At 35.5% G+C, this 22,773-nt stretch overlaps 5 protein-coding genes across 5 annotated transcripts; 2 read left to right on the plus strand and 3 right to left on the minus strand.

The window, feature by feature from the left end:
- Nucleotides 1-3,141: 3,141 nt before the first annotated feature.
- LOC125208405 (BTB/POZ domain protein, putative (DUF177)) lies at nt 3,142-6,480 on the minus strand. The gene is made up of 2 exons (XM_048108013.2): nt 5,899-6,480; nt 3,142-3,635 (listed from the first exon to the last, which is right to left on the minus strand). Exons 1-2 carry the CDS (start codon nt 6,456-6,458, stop codon nt 3,236-3,238), a joined length of 960 nt encoding a protein of 319 aa, XP_047963970.1. The 5' UTR covers nt 6,459-6,480; the 3' UTR covers nt 3,142-3,235.
- A 972-nt stretch (nt 6,481-7,452) lies between these two features.
- LOC125208407 (embryo-specific protein ATS3B-like) lies at nt 7,453-8,903 on the plus strand. The gene is made up of 3 exons (XM_048108014.2): nt 7,453-7,742; nt 7,815-7,922; nt 8,500-8,903. The coding sequence occupies exons 1-3, from the start codon at nt 7,626-7,628 to the stop codon at nt 8,779-8,781; spliced, it is 507 nt and encodes a 168-aa protein (XP_047963971.1). The 5' UTR covers nt 7,453-7,625; the 3' UTR covers nt 8,782-8,903.
- Nucleotides 8,904-9,047: 144 nt separating this feature from the next.
- LOC125208404 (butanoate--CoA ligase AAE1-like) lies at nt 9,048-11,137 on the minus strand. The gene is made up of 2 exons (XM_048108012.2): nt 10,713-11,137; nt 9,048-10,607 (listed from the first exon to the last, which is right to left on the minus strand). The coding sequence occupies exons 1-2, from the start codon at nt 11,040-11,042 to the stop codon at nt 9,174-9,176; spliced, it is 1,764 nt and encodes a 587-aa protein (XP_047963969.1). The 5' UTR covers nt 11,043-11,137; the 3' UTR covers nt 9,048-9,173.
- Nucleotides 11,138-13,656: 2,519 nt separating this feature from the next.
- Nucleotides 13,657-16,537, plus strand: LOC125205511 (putative polygalacturonase At3g15720). Its single transcript, XM_048104500.1, has 10 exons — nt 13,657-13,698; nt 13,776-13,904; nt 13,988-14,134; nt 14,839-15,009; nt 15,246-15,269; nt 15,357-15,564; nt 15,643-15,724; nt 15,795-15,900; nt 15,972-16,088; nt 16,173-16,537. The coding sequence occupies exons 1-10, from the start codon at nt 13,696-13,698 to the stop codon at nt 16,401-16,403; spliced, it is 1,218 nt and encodes a 405-aa protein (XP_047960457.1). The 5' UTR covers nt 13,657-13,695; the 3' UTR covers nt 16,404-16,537.
- Nucleotides 16,538-16,572: 35 nt separating this feature from the next.
- LOC125205510 (DNAJ heat shock N-terminal domain-containing protein) lies at nt 16,573-19,268 on the minus strand. Its single transcript, XM_048104499.2, has 4 exons — nt 18,745-19,268; nt 17,192-18,637; nt 17,029-17,087; nt 16,573-16,946 (listed from the first exon to the last, which is right to left on the minus strand). The coding sequence occupies exons 1-4, from the start codon at nt 19,234-19,236 to the stop codon at nt 16,892-16,894; spliced, it is 2,052 nt and encodes a 683-aa protein (XP_047960456.1). The 5' UTR covers nt 19,237-19,268; the 3' UTR covers nt 16,573-16,891.
- Nucleotides 19,269-22,773: the final 3,505 nt, after the last annotated feature.

Genomic DNA, 22,773 nt, shown 5'->3' on the forward strand with positions numbered 1-22,773 from the left:
GTTTAAACCTTAAATTAAACAAAATAAGAATATTACTACTACTATAATTTATAAGTATCTCAATATGTATATGAACACGCAGTAAAATTTTTATAATTTATGCTTTTAAAATGAAGTATTTAAAGAATATTAGTAGTAGTAGTAGTAGTAGTAATTAATTAAACTCTAATTGTTACTATAGATGCTTTTTTTTGGTAAAATTAACAAGGAAGATCAAACCATAAAAAGTTAAAAATAAACATCTCCCACAAATATAATTAATTTAACCGCAGCCATTAATATATCTTCAATATAAATTACGAGAGATAATTAATTGACATTAGATCATGAAGATTAGGTGACTATGATACTAGTAGAGATTATTTGATAGATAGCTAGGAACAATTATCTAAGGAGGCTAGCTAACCAGCTATGGATTCTGTTGAAATAGTCGCTTATTAATTAATTAGTCAATGATTTCGTAATTATTTTTTGACCAATAGCAAACCCATTAACTCATCCATAAAAAATCTTACTCCTAAATATCGAATTTGAAAGGTGTGACAAACGTATTAAACAATACGGAGTATAATGGAATCTATTTGTTGATACAAGAAGGCAAACAAATCAAACTTATCAAACCATACAAATTAAGGTACAAAACATACTCCGATTTTATAAGCTAGCAATCTTATTCATTGAAACGTATCCATTATGTGAAGGAGAGATCAATCAAACTTTAGTGAGATTTTATTTAAAACTAATTGGTTATAAGAAGACCGATTCACTATGTGTTTATCTCTTTTTTACTTCACATTTTTTTTATGTTAGTATTCGAACAAAAGTGCAATGTCTCAACCAACAAAATTAGCATAAAGAAAGTGAGATTTTTCAGTGACTTGAATGATAAGTAGACTGAAATAGTAGGATTTAAAAATAAAGTGGTGCAATAATAGAAGTCATTCACTAAGCTGAAAAAAATTGGTAATTGGAGCTATCAAAGTATTTGAATAAAAATTGCAGAATTAGAGGAAGAAAGCCATGTGGTGCATATTCCTCTGAATCAAATCCAGCTCCTTTTGATTGCCGTTGGTTTTACAAATGGCTAAAATTAATATTTCAAGTGGGGAAACCTACATAAAGTAGGTTGGATATGAATTTTATTGCTTCTACTTGCAAATTATTTAGTTTAATCTTTAGTTGGTTGATAAATTATATATTTAGTTGATCAAACAAGTACGACTAATCTCATACATGCATATATATAGGTCTTCCCCTATGTATTCATAATTTATAAACATGTGAAGTAGAATTACTCTTAAATACTGTTTGAAATATTTAGCAATCTTTGTAGGTTTTGATTTTAGTTCTTCCAACCATTATTGTGGTTTCTTCTCTATACAACCGAATATAATTATATACATATAAGAAAAGGACACATGATGTGGACGATGCATGAAAATTTGATATGTTAATCTACAATAGTGTATTTCATTTGTTCCACATTTTACTGTGTCCAATATTAATAATATTTTTTAAATTTTATTGAGATTTAAAAATATATATATAGAGAGTCCCATTATCCACAAATCCACTCTTAAAAACCGAACCACCGAACCCTACCAAATTAGGGCTTTTAGATCTAGTTTTTTATGGATAAGATACAGAAATTTATAAATTATTTTCGCCTTCATCACGAGCCTATTTTAATTCATTCGAAGGTAAATAAGTCATACTAACATGTTACGAAGATTTAACTTCGTTCCAAAATATATTACTTCATTATAGTAGGTTTTTACTTCATTCCAGTAGGTTTTTACTTCATTCCAGTACGCAAATGTGGTTTCGCCGTCGCGTGCCGTTCTTTCTCTCTACAATATCTATCACCACCGCCATGACGCTAATATTGGTTTAATAAACACATGGAATAATGTAATAAATTATTGGAATGAAGTATGTGTAGAAGCATTTGAAGTCCTACTGGAATGAAGTAAAAATCTTATCCAATGAAGTAAATAACGTTCCTGAATGAAGTAATAAACTCACTTGAATAAATTGCATTTTTAAATGTTAATCAAGCAAAAACCCACGTCAATGAATTTGAATGAAACATATGTTGAATCATTTCAAAACCTATTGGAAACAAGTAAAAACATGTTGTAGTTTTAAGGTATTAGGTACAGAATGAAGTAATAAACTTATACAATAAAGTAAAATGGGCTAGTAATGAAGCAGAAAAAATTTTCACACCAACACATCTCATCAAAAAAACTAGATCTAATGGCCCAGATTTAGTCTCTAGTTCGGTCTTTAAAATTGGTTCGACATTGATATATAACCTTAAATGTGGGTTAATTAGCACTAATTTTGCGATTCAATGAATTTTGAGTGAGAAGAGTCAGCATTCATTAGTCAAATTTGTAGGGCTATTAGTAGTTTGTGGTTTGGTTTGGTGCACATAAGAAATATCGACTTCACTAACGACAGTTTGTACGATGATAATATAATAAATTGATGAATATATATAGAAAATGAGACAAAAACATGTTACGATTTTGTTAATTATTATATGCTATTCAATAATTAATACTCTTTTCGTTTATAAAAAATAGACCATTTTCCCGAAAACAAAAATTAGACACTTTCTATTTACAGTAACAACCTTTAAGATTCGATCTATTATCCTTAAAACACAATATATTTATTTGATAAAACCTAACATGTCAGCTCATTTTTACTCACAATTCTCCAACACTTTTTTTTTTTTTTTTTTAATTTTAAAACTCGCGTCACACTGATAATGAAACTATTTTTAATAAACAGACTAAGTACTAAAGAATCACAATATGCATCTATTCAATTATTATTTACTTTAATTATTTTCAAATAAACATACATAAGAATCCACATCATAGCTAAATAGCATTCATTTGCATTTATTTCTGTAACTTTCGTTAGAAATTTATGCTCAGTCAATTTATAGGATTGATATCACTTTCCATCTATATTTTTCAAGCTTTTTACAAAACTATTACTACCTTTAAAAAGTATGGAAAATATTTAAACTTATAATTTTATCAATAATTTTATAATTAGAAACCTATGGTCAAAGTAAAAAAAAAAAAAAATTATAACAGAACAAATTTACTGATATCATGTTACTAGCTGTTCCATAAGAATATGCTCATATAAACTTCAATTTATATTCAAATAATAATGTCACTAAACATCAAAGAGAAGAAGACAAATGCCAATATCATGTTTGCTGCATTTGTTTTCTTAAATTTCCAAGGGGTCCATGAGCTTTCTCCTCAGCCTTCTGCTGCCTACATGTGCACTTGCTGTTGTTGAGATTGGCTCCACATTTCAGGCACAAACCTCTGCAGTTAGGATCGCAGACGGCGCTAATGGTGATCTCAATGTGTATGAGGTCTCGTATGTTCTTTGAGATGTCGATGACTTTCTCTTCTGGAGGAAAATGCAGCTGATCGTCTATGTCGACAGAGGCATCATCATCATCCCCTGTTTCGAAAGTGTTGAACTTCTCTTCCCCGAATATCATACCCATGTTTATGGTCTCCGGTTCGGCTATGGGCTCTTCACACAGTAGAAGCGTGAAGTTTGAGTAGACGCTCTGAGCAGCTGGCTCGCCACACCTTCATCGTCCGAAAATTAATCAGATCACACATTTTGTAAGATCATCAATGGAAACACAAAACACAAAACCACAGTAGGAAAGTAATTACTTTGTTGGTTGATAACTTAGGTATGTTAAAATATTCTACACTTTGATGGATCGAACATTTTGGGTTTGTTCGATACTGTAATCCTTCAAACACTCAATCCTATGTATTGTCAATCTAGTCAATCAACCAAAGTAAACGCCCCTAACGCGAGGTATAAAGCTTATAAGAGAAACTATTAAATGGTGCCAATTCCAAAGACAAGTCAAGAAGCCACTATCAAGAAAGACATGCAGGGATAAATCATATGGAAGCCAGTGAGAGATGGGTACATGTTGCAGGGAAATCGACAGAAAACACCAACATTTAAGTTCCTTTGGCTATAAATCAACTTATTACTAGGATATGGACCATAGGACCTCCACAAAAATGATAATAGCACAATGTCCCTCACATATAAAACTCTCTATAGGAACCTTTCCATGTGGACTTTTCCAATGTTTAGTCCTTCAACTTCAGTACAATAATTTATGATAAGGACTGTAGTTAATTCAAACATGATTTGACTGATCCAGCGCAATTTATTCAATATATCTACTGAGCTATGTGATCTTGTTTATTTTAGGTTGCCTATTAGACTGGTAGTTATCTTTGTCCTCTTCCACCTTCAGAAATACTGTCCAAACCAAACAAAAATTTTAGTTTTGATCCAATGTGCTCTGCTACAAGTCTTGGTCAGTTAGGTCATTCAAAGTATAAAATATTGATGATTCAGTTTCAATGGATTATTTGGTTTTGTATCAAACCACTCATTTTTTCCACTCCCACATGGAGCCATGAGTAGGTTTGATTTGGTTTCTTATCATTTTGGAGAACCAAATGATATGATAATGATATAGGATCGTTCAAATGCTGTCTTAGGCTCAATATGTAGCATATCATGGAACTTACAAAAATTTGTTTTTTAAAACTGTGGAGAGTATATTATAGACAACAATTTGATAAGCACACCAGACTTTAGAAACAGTTGACACAATGTTTACACAATTTCATATAGTACTTTTTTAAGTCTCAAATCTGACCAAAAATGAAATCAAAACATAGACATTCCTTAGAACATTTCCCTCCAAAACAATCACTTAAAAAACTTATCTGAGCACACTTAAAAAACAATCACACAACATATAACAAACATTGCAATATACAAGCACTTGAATATAACATTTATGTTGCAATAATATTTATTCAAACAATGCCTAAAACTCCCAAAATATACAAACATGGCATGGATCTGGGTAAACCTTGAAATATTAAGAGAATCTTGTTCTGTAACAGTTATGCTGCAATAGTATGTTAAAATTTCAAATGGGATCAGTCATGTCCAAAAAATATGTAAAAGGGTGTCATTTAGATTGTAAAAAGATTTGGGAAAAGTAACAACTAGAAACATCGGAATATGGTCAGGCAAGAGTTGGAATCCCAATGCAACAATTCAAAGAATCGTATTTGAAGATGTGAAGACCACTAAATGCCTGAATGCTAACAGAGAGAAGCATAACTATGATAATTATCAATTTTTACAACAATAGTATCTATAATAGTTGAAAGGCTGTCTATCATAAGACACCTCTACTGGAAAAGACCCTAACACAACAAATAAATTTCTTCTTTTCATAAAATCACCATTTCATTTACAATGTCAACACTACATAGCATATTCTGGTTCTTGGAATGCTACTAAATGTGACAACTGAATTATAACACATTCGGTTTTAGCTAAAGCCTATCTAGATTCTTCATTTATTAATGAAGAAAAATATGCACAATATTCGCCCTGATGATCAAGACTCAAGTCCAAAACAATGAGGTCCTCTACCGAAACTCACAATCACGATATATGCCCTTTCCTAATTCAACAATTCACACGATTTGAAGTGGTTTACACTTGGCTATTATTCCGTGTGACGAGAAAACAGATTCTAAACAATCAATATGATAAACTCATCTATTCCTCATATAGCTTAGCTTCATCAGACTAGACCAACATAAGTAACACACCAATTCAACACTTGAAAACCACACTGGATCATGCGGTTTTCAGATGAATCATTCATGCATTTTCGTATTAACAATTTAACATCCTATCTTCACCCCAAATACATCATAAGACACAAACCTCTGGAACATATGTATACCACAAAATCAATCTACAAATTACACCAAAAAGAGAGGTTACCTATTACAATTGAGAGCAATGACGGTCCGGACGATTCCATCCAGCCTCAGCTTCTGCTTCCTCCTTGTCACATCCGCCGAGATCAAAACCGGCGTCCCGTCCGGGAAATCCGCCACGGGCTTCACCAGCCGCAAGCCCATTTCGAAAGCCCGAGTTTTGGACAGGCCCGAAGAGACCTTTGCTAAGCCCAAGCTCTCAAGAGTGGTGCCGTACTCCAAATGCGATACGGCGCCGTTTCTTCTGTACATAACCGCGCCTTCCCACGGGCAGCCCTCGTCGTCTTCGGCGGCATCTATGATTTCTTCGTCGCCGAATTCCCAGTCGCTACCGGAGAATTCGTCGAATTGTGCGGAGAGGTGACAAGTGGTGCTGAATTTTGTGAGGGTTGGTGTTGATGGGGTGAATCGTTTCTTTAGGATTTGGTGATTTGGTATGAGGGGATTGTGGAGGGTTAGGCGGTGGAGGGAGCTGAATTTGATGGGATGGGGAGACGCCAAAGGGGCGGTGGCGATGGGGCGGAGCATTCCGGCTTCGTGGAGCTGGAAAGACTGAATTATCATCTTGGATAATAAAAATAACTTTGGCAATTTTTTGTAACTTGACCCAAAATAATATAGTTTCGCAAATTGAAGGGTAAAAATTCAAACTTTGGGACATTCAATTCCATAAAATCGTACTCCCTTAATTCCATATTTTGCGCATTCATTATGAAAAAAAATTTATAAATAGTTAAAATAAAGAAAAAGTAGAGTAAGAGAGAATATTGTAGATAAGACTATTCTATACGTTATTCTCTCTCTTACTCTACTCTCTTCACTTTAACTATTTAATACTATCATTTTTTCAAAATGAGTGCAGAAAATGAAATGTCTTTATTACTGTGGAACAGAAGGAGTATAAAAATTCAAACTTGTGTAACATTCGATTCCATAAAGTAAGAGAGAGAGTATTGTAGATAAGACTATTCTATACATTATTCTCTCTTTTACTCTACTCTCTTTATTTTAACTATTTAATATCATTTTTTCAAAATAAGTGCCGAAAATGAAATGTCTCTATTACTGTAAAACGGATAGAATGTAAAAATTCAAACTTTGTAACATTCAATTTCATATTTAGTGTTTGGTATCACAAAAATACTTGTATAGTTAATTTTGTATTTTGTTGTTTATATAATTTTATTCAACAATTGTCGGGATGGAAGCACCAACAGCCAAGTCATCCCGCTTGGGTGGTGCCAGACAACCTTCGCTCAGGCCACCCTCCTCCTTGATAGATAAATGAATCATCTTAATTGAGACATTGATGTTGAACAGACAAAAAAAAATTATAATCCAACTTTATTGTGGTAGAAAAAGCATTAAGAACTAGAATTGGATCATGAGAATGAGTAAGCCGATTACAATTAGGTCCGTCATAGCCAGGTACGGTTAGAAAATCGCAACGATCAATCGAATTTCGAGCCAAACGGACAACCAGTGCATGCATTAGAAATGCGTCTAAGCAACCAATCTACCAACCACTTCACCAACGTATAATCTCAATACACACACAAAAATCCAAATTGAAGGGTCGAGATGAAAGCGAAAGCCGAGGACTCTTGAATTAGCCACCAAACCTGGGACGTGGCTGTGCTGAATTCATCGCAAAAGCAAACAAAATCTAAAATTCCCCCAAATAGATCTTAATTTCTCGAACCACCGTCTACTTCACTCACACTTCGAATCATGAAACGCCTCATTTTCCTACTAATTCTCGCTCTCGTCTTCTGCTCTGCACAATCAAGATCCATTATCCCGCGCCCTCAACCTCATCCATCTCTCCAAATCACCAACAAAACCCAGGTTTCCACATCCGACACATTTTGTTCTTAATTTAATTATTTCGAAAACCTAATTTTGAATGGGTGTTTGCAGAATGAAGCCAGCTGTTCGTTTACTGTAGTCATTAGGACCAGTTGCTCGTCTACTCGATACACGCGTGATCATATCAGTCTTGCCTTCGGCGATGCTTATGGAATTCAGGTACTCATTTCTGCTTCTAATCTTCATTAATCTGATAATTGTATCTGCTAATCTGTGTTGATGAATTTATATGGTAAAGCAAATTATAGGGTTTAATTGACAGCATTACACTAGCTAAAAATTTCAACTATCAAATTGGGGTAAATTAGTGAACTTAGTTTTTTTGAGAGCTGAGTTCAATTAGCTCAGATCAGCTGGAAATTAGTTTGTGGTTTCATGAAAAATGAGGATTTTCTAGCAGTTAAATTCGTATTAGCAGTCTGTTTCAAGTAATGTGTGTGTGTAGGCAAGATTTCTGCTAGTTAATCACATAGAAAATGAGTATTAATGGTTGTTTTTAATCTATTTGTTTTGTTCAAATCACAAATTAAACTGCTCATTCTAGTTTAGCAAATTTCAATCAATCTAATACGTTCGTTTCTTGATGCGAATAGTACATGCTGCCTTCATAATCTGATCATAGATTTAGCAAATCCAGGCCATTTTGGTTTCTTGTTTCAAAATAAGAACCAAAAAAGTAGTCTATCTCTTAAGGTGGTTCCTCTTAGTGTCTGCCCTGATTCTTGATCTACTATAGGTTTATGCTCCACATCTAGACGACCCTGCTTCAAGAGCGTTTGAGAGTTGCTCAACTGACACGTTTCAAATCAGTGGACCGTGTACGTACCAGATATGCTACTTGTACCTCTATAGAAGTGGGTACGATGGATGGATCCCGTACGATGTTACAGTCTACGGGTATAACTCGAAGCCAGCCACTTTCTACTACAATGTAAAAGTACCCGCGGATATTTGGTATGGGTTTAACTACTGTTCCGGAGCCAGAGCCAGAGCCACCTCGTCAGCAGCGACCAAGTAAACTTAGCTCTCGGTTGATGCATGGTTGTATACCACTATCTAGAATAAGAGGATGTTGCTTATGATCACTTCTTTGCTGTGTAGACCAACTTCTTCTATCTGAGTACCACCTTTGTTGATCTATGTTTATATCTTCTTCTTTATCTGAGTAACTTCAATTATTTAATTTTGATGGCATGCTTGTTTTCACATATTTTCAGTTTTCGAAGCAATAAAATCAAATTACTGAGTAAAATATCATTATATACTTGGATATCTACGAAGATATGTGATCAATATACGAAAACAGAGCTTTAGACTTTAAGATCTTACACTTTCTGGACATAGCTTTATAGATATCTTGCAAGTTTATTATTTAGTTCTACAAATCTTCTCTCTCTGAATGAGATGAGATCAAGATGAAGAAGAAGGGGGCAGGGCCTTTGCTTTCTCCCTGAGGATGAATTTCTGAATCTTGCCTGTTGAGGTCTTTGGTATATCCTCGAAAATGACGGTCTTTGGCGCCATATAATGAGGTAAACGTTCTCTGCAAAACTCTATTATCTCCTCACTGCTGACCTCAAATCCATCCTTCAACTTCACAAAGGCGCAGGGCGTCTGCCCCCAGTGATCATCCGGTCTTCCTACAACCGCTGCCTCAAGAATTGCTGGATGGCGGTACAGCACCGTCTCAACCTCAACTGTGCTTATGTTCTCGCCGCCAGAGATCACCACATCCTTCAACCTGTCCTTAACTTCTATGTAGCCATCGTCGTGCTTCACACCAAGATCGCCGCTTCTGAACCACCCCCCTGCAAAAGCTTCCTCCGTGGCTTTCACATCTTTCAGGTATCCACTCATCACAGTGTTTCCTCTAAACATGATCTCACCCATTGTTGCACCATCCGCAGGTACACTCTCCATCGTCACCGAATCTCTTACGTCGACCTCCTCGAGAGCGTAGTGCTCCACCCCCTGCCGCGCTCTGATCCGGTACTGCTCCTCGCGAGGCAACGAGTCCCACTCAGGCCTCCACAGACACGTCGTGGCTGGCCCATAAGTTTCTGTGAGTCCATACAAGTGCGACACTCTGAATCCGAGCTCCTCGATCCTCTCCAGAATCGAGGGCGGGGGTGGTGATCCGCCGGTCATGATCTCAACCTTGCGAGACAGCGGCCTCCGGTCAGGGGAGTTCACGATCATGTTCAAGACTGTCGGAGCCCCTCCCATGTTGGTGACCGCTTTTGCAGCAAGTGTGTCAAATATTTCTCTCGGGGAGACACGCCGTAGGCAGATGTTTGTGCCACCTACCGCCGCCAGCCCCCAAATGAGGCACCAGCCGTTGCAGTGGAACATCGGCACTGTCCAGAGGTAGACAGGCATCGAGCTCATCCCATGAACCGACAGTGTAGCTAGGGCGTTCAGATAGGCGCCTCTATGGTTATACACTACCCCTTTCGGGCGCGATGTCGTCCCAGAGGTGTAGTTCACGCTGATCGGATCCCATTCCGTTCTCGGCTGCCTGGCCTCGTGTCCAGCATCTCCCCCAGCCAGAAGGGTCTCGTATTCGTGAGTGCCATTTGGGACGGAGGCAGAGGCATCAGGGTCCCGAATCAAGACGAGGAGTGGGGGTTCGAGCTCGTCTTTCGCTATAAGATCAAATGCGCCCTGAGCAATACCGAGCAACTGGTGATCGACGAAAATAATCTTGGCTTCGGAGTGGCGGAGCAGGACGGAGATCATGGACGAGTCGTGGCGCGTGTTCAACGCGCAGATGACTGCTCCGGCCATCGGCACTGCGAAATGCAGCTCTTGCATGGCAGGTATGTTAGGCGCCAGTATTGCTATCTGTTCAGTTCAGTTCAGTTCAATTCAACATTGCCAGAAACCATGAATCCTCCCAAATCCCCAAAATCAAATCCCTAATTACCAAATTATAGGTGACTCACTCACCACATCGCCGGTGGAAACGCCCAAGCGTGTGAGGGCAGAAGCGAGCTTCACACACCTCAGGTGAGTCTGCTTCCAAGTGAATTCAGCCGATCCGTAGACGACCGAAGTTCGATCTCCGTAAACCTTGGCGGCTCTCTCCAAGAAGCTCACCGGTGACAGGGGCACGTAATTCGCCGGCGATCTCACCATGCCGTCCATTGACTTCCACGACCAGGCTTCCGGTGGTTGACAGAGACTCCTCCGAATTGGTGGGCGGCAGGTCTCCTTGGTGGCGCCATTGAAGAGCCAGCTAGTGCAGATTGAACTCCGTCGCCGGAAACAGTGGTTCATTGTCGGAAGGAGAGAGGATTTTAGTGAGAATTACACATTTCAAAAATGGGGCTGGTTTTGAAAAGGGCCAAATATTGGATAAACATCGAACTTTCCATGCATGACATCTTGATGTTGACTCATTGCCAAATCATTATCGGCCGTTAAATATTTTATACCATATTAATTCAGACGTTTCTTATTTTATTACGAGATTTAAGAATTTTATATTTAATAGATTAAATGAACGATAAATAAAATAGAAGGTGAAATAAAGAGTAAAGTATTGGAGGTAATAAATTAAGTGAGATTAAATGTTGTCATAATGTGAACTTACTCAAGTAGTTGGGACAATCTAAACTTATTGGATATAGTTACTATCACTTTCACCTATCAGTTCATTTTAATAAATGAGATTTTACTTGGTTTTGTGAAATTTAATGTGGTTTCATTGTGTTCAAGTTGAATGTGTTGTTAGAAGTGACATGACATGAGTGATAATAAAACAGGTGATGATATATGAGTGATTATCTACAGATATTAATAATACAAAATGCTCAGATATTAGAGACGTACCCCTTTCATCCACGAATAAGATTTTCATTTTTTATCGTCATGGATTTTAAGAAATGTTAAGAGAAATGAGTCGAAGAAAGTTACTGGAATATGAGTCCAACATGTATATACAAATGATATGTGAGTCGAATGAGTTAGTGGAATGTGAAGCCATTTTACTATTTATAGTAATAATGAATTGAGACTCCTATTCGTGGATAAACTAAAATTGAAAAATGAGAGTCTTATTCGCGAATATATGTTAAGATATTCACAATACATGAAAAGTTAGTCTAATAATTAGTTAATGCATGGTGAAGGTTTTCCCATTAATTTCAATACTTTTGCTATAATTTTACCGTCACTGCACACGTCTTAAAATATGTACAGTACAACTTCTTTCTTTTGTCTTAATCTAAACTGACGCAATTTAAATGATAAAAATAGAAGCAAATAGCACATGCAAACGAATGCAATTACACGCTAACAACTATTTGAAGTAATTAATTAGTAGAGTGATCTTCAGGATTAATAGAATTGCAAGTTGCACCTGTCTATTTTCTACGAATCGTACATTATTATTAATTGTGTGATTAAAGTCCTAATTTTGTGAAAAATTAAATGTGTCAGTCCCGTTGTGACTTAATCCGGCAATTGGGCAATGGACCAAAAATGTCAGCTCATTGGATTCTTTAATTGAGGTCATTTTTTTGTACTAATATTAATGGTGTTGTGAATAATTGTCCCCTAAATTCCAATATTTTTTGTTTTTTTTTCCAATAAATGAGACATATAAATCAATTTTAATTCCAAAATTAAGGATTTTTTAGGAAAATGTGGACATAAAAACATATTAACAGTAAACCCCAAAAATTTTTAAGAGACAATGTGAATTGGGGAGTTAGGAATACCAAATTACTAGTATATGATTAACTATAAAATCAATAGTTGAAAAGAATTATCTTAGAGTCGCGAGATCGCTAAGTATTATTAATAGCCCCAAATTGATGTAATTAATACTACAAAGTATCACATGCAATGAAATTAGATCATACGTAACACTATTTGGTTCAAACGATTTAGTTGTGTGTTCTTGAAGAATTTGTACGTGTCGCGTAATTAGTGGATTGCATATATACGTTGTATATTCCAATTATTAGCATCCACATGTGGTCAATGGTTTTGAAATATCCAAAACGACATCTTTAATTCACATAACAAAATTGAATTCACACATATGAGGGTAACAAAATATTAAATTAATTTCATTAGAATTTCGAGGTACCTAAAACATTCAAAAACTTGAAGCATAATCAACGTATTGTTCTCGACGTGCCATGTGTTCGCATGTGATCCGATCATTATTTTGAAGCATAAACTTAATCTTGAAATTAGCTACATACATTGACATTTTTGTTCATTTATAATATAATTATATGGGAAATATTTCTGCATGATTCCGTACATGATATCAAATGGCAATAACATCATCATTAAAAAATCAAAAGATCAATATTTTGAACGGCAAACGGCCAAATAACCCATGAAGTCTGGTTTGATTTATTCCGTTAGCTAAATTTTTTTTATAAAGTTCGGATTATTTGTGCAATTATCTTATACTCCATGTTGTAAAAAATTCTAGTAGTCTACATGTAATATATTATTCATATTTTTAAACCAAATAATGTCGCTATCTTTAGATTAGTTAATGTTTAATTCGTTAGCGGTGACTTCCACGTAAAATTTTTGAGCATAGTTAATGTTTAATTCGTCAGCGGTGACTTCCACGTAAAAATTTTGAGCTATCACATCAGATACAATTTCACCAAAAAAATAATCATAGAGTAATAGAAGACAAATCGAAACCATAATTCGACCAAACTTCGTGAATTTTCCGTCGATTTTCCCTCCTTTGATTGCAAGAAACAAGAAAATATACACAGGATTGTTTTTTTTCTTGGAAGAAAGAAAAGAGTTAAATAATGATGTAATGTCCAAGGCAAGCTAATCAACCTCTTGAAGAAATCACTCATAATCCTCTCTTTATAATTGTGGGTTTTTTGCATCAACGGTCATAACCAAAAATTTGTATCCAAACAAAGTGGTTGTTTTTGGAAATATGGTGAGCTCTCTCTCTCTCTCTCTCTCTCTCACACACACACACGTACACTCTAATTAAATAAAGTATTTATTGTGCAGGATTATCATCATGTCACCTTATTATTCATGCTACTGTCGTGCATTGCTTCTTGTGCATTTGGAGCAACAAACATTTTCAACGTTTTGAGTTATGGAGCTGTTGGAAATGGAAGAGCCGATGATTCTCAAGTAATTCACACACACATATAAATATTGCCACAGTTATGAAAATATTTGATGATATTATAATGTTACTTAATTAAAAATTTCAGGCATTTTTGAAGGCTTGGAATGCAGCATGCCAAGGCCAGGCCAAATCGGGTGTTACTCCTGTAGTTTATGCACCAGCAAAGAAGACCTTTCTTTTGGATCCTTTGACCTTCAAAGGCCCATGCAAATCTTCTCGCATTTATATGCTGGTATATATTACTATATATTCTCTTGTCTTTCAATTTAAATAAAATCAAAACAATTATCCACATCTTTTAACAAAAATCACCTTCTTCTAATTTCATACTATTTGCAAATGCTACATGCATGTGCAATGGAGCATGTATTATTGAACTTACATCAGTGTCAGTGGCAGATCCACAACATAATTTTCGAACATATCCATTAGGTAGGACATATGCTTTGCAGCTTGAAGTAAACGACCAGGAGTGGGAAAATGGTTTTTTTAAGAGGGTAAAATTGTAAATTTATAACGTTGGACATGTAATTTCTGTTCGACCTAAAGGAAAATTAGGCTCTTCTGACGATATGGGAATCATAAGTAAATTTTAAGTATCACTCGCACAACCTTAAATGTTCCTACTTTGTTTGGTCACTCCTTGAATTGCATGTGATGTTATTGATTGTATTGTACTCCTGAAATCATGATCAACCATCTACATATATGTTGTCTGAATATTACTTTGAGTATAAAATAAAACATTTTAAAGTCCTTTTTCAAGGCTTTCTTGCTTCAATGACAACTAATGCCAACACATCCGACAAAACATCCCCACGACCGGTTTTCGAGATTCATGAATATCTAGCTCCAATCAATAATTCTGATTTTTTATATAGACAAATTGATTAAATAATTATGAAATTCTGTCAAATTAATATTATTGGGATGCAGGTGTCAGGAAATATGGTGGCACCAGTAAAAACAGCATGGAGTGGGAAACAAGTAGAAGGATGGATCTTATTCACTAGTGTGAACGGACTCGTTATCAAAGGCAAAGGCGTGTTTGATGGCAAAGGCGCTTCTTGGTGGCCTTCTAGACCTTGCTACAATGATCCAGCCAGAGTAATTCATTTCATTCTGTATAAAATTTCAAAATTTTCCTACTTTATTATACCCATATTTGAAAAAAAAAATTCTGGTGTGCATGGGCCAAGTCGGTGAAATTCATATTATGTACTATCAAACTTGGAATTCGGTATTTGCAATCTGAATTAATGAATTCATATCATGTTTACCAAACTTTTCGCATGCACTTAATTGAAATGGAAGTTAATTAGGTGGATGTGTTTGGTTTGCAGGGTGTTTTGTGCAAGGGGCCAGCTGTAAGTTAATCTTAATTACTTTTATACGTTTCATAATTATTTTATTTAATTTGGAAATGTGTTTTGTTTGTTAATTAATTAATTAAGGGGATGATATTCCGGAGATGCCACGGGCTAAGACTGGATGGATTTACGAAAATTAACGGACCAGGTAGCCATATGGTGATTATGTCAACTCATGATGTCGTCGTTTCTAATCTGGTCATAATCGCTCCCGGGGATAGCCCTAATACGGATGCAATCGACATCTCCGGCTCGACAAAAGTACAAGTCAGAAATTCTTTCATTGCAACAGGTGCTTAATTAATTCATTAATTTCCCCTAATTCTCTTAGTAGCATGAGTTTAATTCTTGATAAATACAATTATTGTAGGTGATGACTGCATTGCTATAACTGCGGGATCTTCCAATATTGATATCAGTGGAATCACATGTGGGCCCGGTCACGGTATCAGGTCACTCAGCGAAGATAATCCATTTTCATTTTTTATATCCGAACAAAAATGACTTAATGTATATATGCAGCATTGGATCGTTGGGAGGTGGAGGATTCGATGTTGTTGAAAACGTACGCGTACGAAATTGTACTCTAAAAAATACCATCACTGGAGTCAGAATCAAGACTGTACAGGTACAATTAATATACATCCATTTACAATTAATTAATCAATGGTTTCAGTAATTTATTTACTTGGTGTGCAGGGAGGCACAGGATATGCAAGAAAGATATCATTTCAAGGAATTAAGTTTGAGGCTGTGGATAATCCCATTGAAATCGAACAATTTTACTGCCCACTTAAACAGAACTGCAAAAATGATGTACGTATAATTGATTAAAAATATTCCTCATATAAATTACATAATTATTATTTAAAATTGCTTCATTTTTATTATGTTATGCAGACATCAGGAGTGGCAATAAGCGATGTGACATTCAGTGCAATAAGTGGAACTTCAATTGCAGAAAATGTGATTAGTTTGAAATGCAGCCAAATAAACGCATGCAAAAACGTAAGATTGGATCGAGTTTACATCAAATCAACCACTCCAAACAAGAAAGTTTCTGCAGTTTGTTTCAATGCTCATGGAACGGCCACTCACACTAAGCCAGCTGTCAAGTGCCTTTTGCCTTAGAATTATCAAACTCATTTTTCTTCATTTATATCTAAGAAATTATGTGTATGAGTCACTCACTCACTATGAGCACGTTGCTTATTTCTGTTTATGTAAGCTCTGGATAAATAAAATTGGTTGCTTTTTTAGATTCATGTATGGTATATATGCTGATATGAAATGACACGAATTAGAAACAACATTAAGTATACAGACAAAGTGACCTTATGTTTTTATGACAAGAATCCAAGCTTGGTGCATCAATGATGTAATTAAATATTTTTCCTATGAACTACAACATTCTTGGGCTTTCTTAAGCTAATTACAACTACTAAGTTTCCCAGTTCATGTAATTTTCTCACAACTGCAAAATTTAGAAACTGAAGCTCACAACTTCAAAACTCCAGTTTGCATTGCACAAGTTGAAATAAGTAAATACCTTTTCATAGGCTTTTCTTGTAACACTCAGCACCCATATTTGTTACTGCTCGATGACAATAGATCGCTCGTTACCGCTTTAGTGAGGCATGACCTGTTTCTCCCAAATGTTTGTGAAGTTTATTCCTGTAGCAGGGTTGGGATTATCAGTAGAGGTACTAATTAGAGAAGCAAAATGGGAGGGTTTTGAACAGAAAGATGATAGTACTTGGATTCAAATTCTTCTCCACACTTCTCACACATGTTGTCAGCACCTCTTGTTGAAACCTGAATATCAAGAAACTCAGTTATGAAAAATGTTAATTTCTTTACATATCTATCATAACAGATTATTTACACATTCTAGAGCAATACAAATTAAGACAGACTACCTTCTGTTTTCTTCCTTTGGATGAGGCTTTCGACTTGGCAGCATTTTCTTTCTTTGCTGGCAATTTCTTGCTTGCACCTTGCTCTTGATGCTTATGAACCTTCTCTCTCACAGCATCTTCTGTTCTAGTAGTCTCAGATTCTGGTAGAGGTTCGGATATTGATTCCGTAGCATCACCATCACACTCTTCATCTTCCTCAGCCTTATCTTTCTTCTGTGCAGTGCTAGGTTTTGCTGGTTCTACATCTTCTTGTCTTCTCCCTCTCCGCCTCCTGCGTCCCCTGTTACTTCGAGAGCCCTTTGTGTCATTATACTCCATGAAACCCAATTCATCACCATCAGACTCCGTCTGAGTTTTGGCAGCTGGAGCCCTAGGCTGATTTCTTGCTTTATTCCTACTCCTACGCCCCGGCAACACAGCTTCAAAGACACTCGCCTCATCACCATCATCATTATCTTCATCATCCTCTTCATCTGGCTCCATCCCTTCAGCCACTCCATTTCCTCCACTGAAATCTTTAGGATCCTCACCCTTCGTGTCATTATAGTCTGTGAAATCCAATTCATCGCCGTCAGACTCCATCTGAGTTTTGGCAGCTGGAGCACTAGGCTGATTTCTTGCTTTGTTCCTAGTCCTATGCCCCGACAACATAGCTTCAAATACACTCGCCTCATCAACATCATCATTGTCGTCATCATCCTCTTCATCTGACCCCGTTCCTTCTGCCACTCCATTCCTTCCACTGAAATCTTTAGGATCCTCAAACTCCACTGCTTCACCGGATTTATCCTGTCCATCATCACTATCATCTTCTTGAATACCAATCCCTGCTTCAAATTGCTCCCCTAGTTTACTTACTCCATCATCTGCTGACAAGTAACCAATGTCACTTCCATCATCAGCATCTACTTCTGCTTCACATTCTATATCCTCTTCAAGGAATGCTTCCCGCAGCTGTGCCACCTTCTCTTTGTGCTTTTTAGACTGCTCGTGATTCTTCCATTGTTTATCACTCCTGAACTTCTTGCTACAAGCTACACAGTAGAATTCATTCTTCTTTTCCTCCAAGGCATCTTCACTCTCATCCTCCTCCTCGACCTCCTCTACTTTAGCCCACTCAGGTTCCTCGTAATTCCTAGCCTTCTCAGCCTTCTGTCTCTCCAGCTCTTTCTTTCTCTGCTTCTCCTCCTCTCTCTTCTTCTCCATCTCCTCATTCCTCTTTATTTGCATATCAATCACTCTCTTATCCCTCTTCTTCACAAACTCAGCCAATCCCCGAACCGTTTCGTTATACTCTCGTCTCGCCTTCTTCCTCAGCTTCTTATTCTCCTCTTCCATTAACCTCCTTGACTTCCTGTTTGGGCCAGCCATAGCATCATATTGATCTGCCCAGAAGAATTCCAGTATCGTTGTAAACCCTAACCAGTAACTATAAAATGCCGTGACCTGCATCATTAATCAATTTTCAATTCATCATGACATCCAATCAATTCCATAGTATTAATTCTAATTAAATCAAATCTGCAAATCTGAAATGAAAAAAAAACGGTTACCTGAACATAAGGACTCTCCAAATTGCCCATGACCGGAGCTTCCCTTGGCAGAGGCAGCCCCAATTTCTTCGCGAAATTCAACTCATTCGCGTAGATCTTCTCAAACAGATCTCTGTAAACTTTGTAAAACCCCCTCCCGGAGTCGGAGTAGCCGGAGTAGACCGAATTCGAGAAGAAGGAAAACAAATCGGGGACGAAACCTGATGAGCCGCCGCTGGCGCCACCAGCAGAAGAGGAGGTGGAGGAGAATAGGATCTGGTTGCGGTGGGAATCGTACCAGGCGCGCTCGCGGTCGTCGGAGAGGACCTCGTAGGCGTTGACGAGCTCCTGGAAGGCGGCGGTGGCGTCGGCCTCGGAGACGCCGCTCCTGACGAGCTTGTCCGGGTGGCGCTGGAGGGCGAGGCGCCGGTACGCGGAGCGGATTTCATCGGCGGAGCAGTCGCGGCTGAGGCCGAGGACTTCGTATAAGCACCGCTTCTCCGATGAGGCCATTTGGCGACGGTGTTTCTCTCTCGGCGCTTTTGCGTATAAATACGTTAGGGTTAGTGTCGAAGAAATTCAATCTAATATAAAATAAATAAAATTATTTATGGATCTAAAAATAATCTTCACTTAGCAAAAGAATTAAAATTCTAAAAGAATTATGATTGCTGAAATTAACGAAAATACTCTACTTGTAAAACGAATCGAAATTCTAAGCAATCTATAAAGAGTGATGCTAAATGGCCACATTATGGCCAGCCACACAAGGATAAATTAGTAAATTTAAGTGTTAGTTATTGAATAAAATATTAGTTAGAGTTAGTGGATAAATGAAAATTACATATATATCCTGGATCTTATTTTTGTTTTTTCTAGTTCCCTTGATTATCTCGTTTCTTGCTGATGGAGGGAATTTATATGTTTCAAATTTTGAATTAAAGATACGTATTTAATAGCCTCTTGGAATTTGAATCTAAGAAGCCATAATTAATTGATTGTTCATACATTAATATAAGTATAAAGGCGTATTATAGTATACCACTTTAGTGAAATTTAATCCATGGAAATGTGATTCTCTCATGTACATCAGTACATGGCATTACACGTCCTAATAAACCTTAATTATGGTACAATCAGTTTGACAAAAAAATTATGGATGAATTAAAAAAAATATGCGTAAACCCCGAAAAGAATAGTTCATAATGAAAATGTAAACAATAAATAGAATACAAAAAATAATGTTCTTAATTCGGAATGAGTATTCATAGAATAAATAATGAATGATAAGCTCAAAATTAGAATATTAAAAAAATAAAATTTTAGTTTAGAAGTGAGTAGTCTTAGAATAAAATATAATATTCTTAATTGTAACTATTTTATTTTATTTTATTTTATTTTGTTTGCTATAGCATAATACTCCAAATATTTGATATGTGAATTAATATTATTTTATTGTAAATTTACCTATAGAAGGAATTGGTATTCACAATTGAATGTGAAATCAATCTTGAAAGATTGGATTGATGAACTTTGTCTCGATTAAGAATTACAGTTTCTAATTGATACTATTTGATTCGATTGAAAATTATGAATAAAGTTTAGAGTTTTTATTATTAGTAATATTAGATTAAATTGAATATTTAAACTTCTTAAATAATTTTAGATAAAATTGAATATTTAAATTTCTTAAATAATTTTAGATTAAATTGAACAAGTGAATTTAGGCCTGCTTATTCGGCCGGTTCCGGTTCTACCCGGTCCGGTTGACCGGGTACCCGGTTGCAAAATCTCATGAATCTCGGAACCGGAACCGGACGGTTCCGGTTTGGAACCGACCGGGTAAGAACCGGCCGGTACCGGTTCCGAACCGGAACCGATTTGTAGTTTTAATTTTGATTTAAGTATACTAATTAACGAAAAGTTGTTTATTATTTACCTAATTTTAATCTGACACCAAACTAGATTTAACTTATATATAACAAAAATTACATTATCTCCACTTAGTATCAAGAAATTTGATTCTCACGTTAGCCCACGAGTTGTCTGTGATGTCAAACCAGAGTTACGGTATATTCTTTCGCATGTTTCCTCGATTAGTAACCTCCACCTTGACTCCTCTCAGAGCTTTCATGATCTGTTAAAATTATTTTTGTTTAAGGCACTCAAATTATAATGGTAAATAATTATCCAAACACATAAATTGAAAAATTATATTGTCAAACCAAGAGTAGCATTTATTTTAAGCAATATCAAAGTAGCAAAGGAATACATTCAGTAAAACTAAAGAATCTAAACCAACCTTGATAATAATAAATGAATTACCATTAATTACTATACTTCAATTTTAATAAAAAAAAATTAAATTTAATATATATTATTCGGTTCCGGGTAAGAACCGGTCGGTTTCGGGTAGAACCGGAACCGGAATTTATGAAAACATTAGAACCGGTACCGGAACCGGAACCGGATTCTCCGGGTCCGGTTCTTCGATTACCCGATCAGTTCCGGTTCCGATTCTGGGTACCCGAGAACCGGAGAACCGGTTAAGCAGGCCTAAGTGAATTGATTCAATTCTTAGATAAGAAAAATTCAATAATTAATCTAATCTAGTTTGTGATATTTGAATTGAACCACCTTTAAATTACTAATTTAATCAAATTTTAATCTCATTATAAACTTTTACTAAGTTAAATAGATGGATAAGAATAATTCAATGGTTAATCTATATGTTTTGTAAAAATATTAACTTAATCACATTCAAAAATGTTATATTATCAATATGTTCGGCGAGAATAATTTCATAATTGATCTATTTATTTTCTAATATAAAAAATTAACAACATTCAAATTTTCTTTTTTTTTTTGGTAAAGAAAGCTGGGCACAACCCAGAAAACTCAAGAAACTATCGCAAATAAGAAACACCTAATCTATCATGAAGTAGCCAAACATTCATACCCGGTGGAGGGCCATCAAGAACATGAACTCCTTTATCAAAGCTATATGCATATTGGGAGAGAAAGTCTGCAGCAAAATTACCTTCTCTATGCACATGTTTAATTGATCTTAGGCTTGTCTAAACTTTTATTTTATCTTATAATCCTTTCGTTCCACCGAAGATAATAAATTTTCTTTTTGGTTTGCTATGCCCAAAATGACTCATTACTAAAAATAAAAATAATTTTGTCTCTATTTTATTTTCTCCACATAACATACTCCACAAAATAAAACGGCATTAAATCCTGAGTCATCCAGAAAATGGATCATCTTCCTTAGAACAGAGGGAGTACGCAATTCAACAACCCAATCAAATATTAGATTAAATTCTTGGACAAGAAAATTTCAATAATTAATCTATCTATATTGAGATATTAAAATTGAACCACCTTTAATTATAATGTAATCAAACTTTAAATTTCATTATAAGTTTTTGTAAATTAAATTGTTGGATAAGAATAATTAAATAGTTAATCTATCTATTCTATAAATGATAATCACACCTTAAATGCTATCTAACCCACAACTAATATCAATATAATGTTTTGACTGATTAAATAGTTTGGAAAAACTATTTTATTAATTGATCTATTTATTTTCTTATAATATTTTTTATATTCTATTTGTTGTCTACATTTTCATTATGAATAAACCCCGTGAAAGAATATAGTTCATAATTAGTATTATAATACTATATAATTGATCAAATCCTTCTTTAATTGGTTTTAGGCTTGTCTAAACTTTGTTTTATATACTCAATTTAAAAACCCATACGAATATTAGATTCAATTCTTGGACGAGAAAAATTCAGTAATTAATTGAATTTAGATTCAATCGAACAATTAAATTGACTATTAGAATAATTTAACAATTGAAGACACTTTAATCTTCCATTCAGTTGAATTATTTAATTAAATATTATATTTAGTTGAATAATTTATTAAATCAAACAATTATGTTTAGCATTACTATTAGATTTAAGTTATGTAACTGAATAAGTTAAACATTAAATTCATATGAACATTTGGTTTCATCATAGATTCAAGTTATCT

This window comes from Salvia hispanica, chromosome 6 (assembly GCF_029641045.1).
Source record: "Salvia hispanica isolate PSC_SH4W2 chromosome 6, Shi_PSC_v1, whole genome shotgun sequence".
In the NCBI taxonomy this organism is placed as follows: Eukaryota; Viridiplantae; Streptophyta; class Magnoliopsida; order Lamiales; family Lamiaceae; genus Salvia; species Salvia hispanica.

Excerpts from the sequence above, each read along its gene's own strand:
- LOC125208405 (XM_048108013.2), bottom strand. The coding sequence starts at position 6,458 with ATGATAATTCAGTCTTTCCAGCTCCACGAAGCCGGAATGCTCCGCCCC. Across the intron at positions 3,636-5,898 it reads ATTGCTCTCAATTGTAATAG|GTGTGGCGAGCCAGCTGCTC; the intron begins GTAACCTCTCTT and ends CGGACGATGAAG.
- LOC125208407 (XM_048108014.2), top strand. The coding sequence starts at position 7,626 with ATGAAACGCCTCATTTTCCTACTAATTCTCGCTCTCGTCTTCTGCTCT. Across the intron at positions 7,743-7,814 it reads AAATCACCAACAAAACCCAG|AATGAAGCCAGCTGTTCGTT; the intron begins GTTTCCACATCC and ends GGGTGTTTGCAG. Across the intron at positions 7,923-8,499 it reads GCGATGCTTATGGAATTCAG|GTTTATGCTCCACATCTAGA; the intron begins GTACTCATTTCT and ends GATCTACTATAG.
- LOC125208404 (XM_048108012.2), bottom strand. The coding sequence starts at position 11,042 with ATGAACCACTGTTTCCGGCGACGGAGTTCAATCTGCACTAGCTGGCTC. Across the intron at positions 10,608-10,712 it reads GCGTTTCCACCGGCGATGTG|ATAGCAATACTGGCGCCTAA; the intron begins GTGAGTGAGTCA and ends TGAACTGAACAG.
- LOC125205511 (XM_048104500.1), top strand. Across the intron at positions 15,725-15,794 it reads GGGCCCGGTCACGGTATCAG|CATTGGATCGTTGGGAGGTG; the intron begins GTCACTCAGCGA and ends GTATATATGCAG. Across the intron at positions 16,089-16,172 it reads AACAGAACTGCAAAAATGAT|ACATCAGGAGTGGCAATAAG; the intron begins GTACGTATAATT and ends TATGTTATGCAG.
- LOC125205510 (XM_048104499.2), bottom strand. The coding sequence starts at position 19,236 with ATGGCCTCATCGGAGAAGCGGTGCTTATACGAAGTCCTCGGCCTCAGC. Across the intron at positions 18,638-18,744 it reads TGGAGAGTCCTTATGTTCAG|GTCACGGCATTTTATAGTTA; the intron begins GTAACCGTTTTT and ends TTAATGATGCAG. Across the intron at positions 17,088-17,191 it reads CCAAAGGAAGAAAACAGAAG|GTTTCAACAAGAGGTGCTGA; the intron begins GTAGTCTGTCTT and ends CTTGATATTCAG.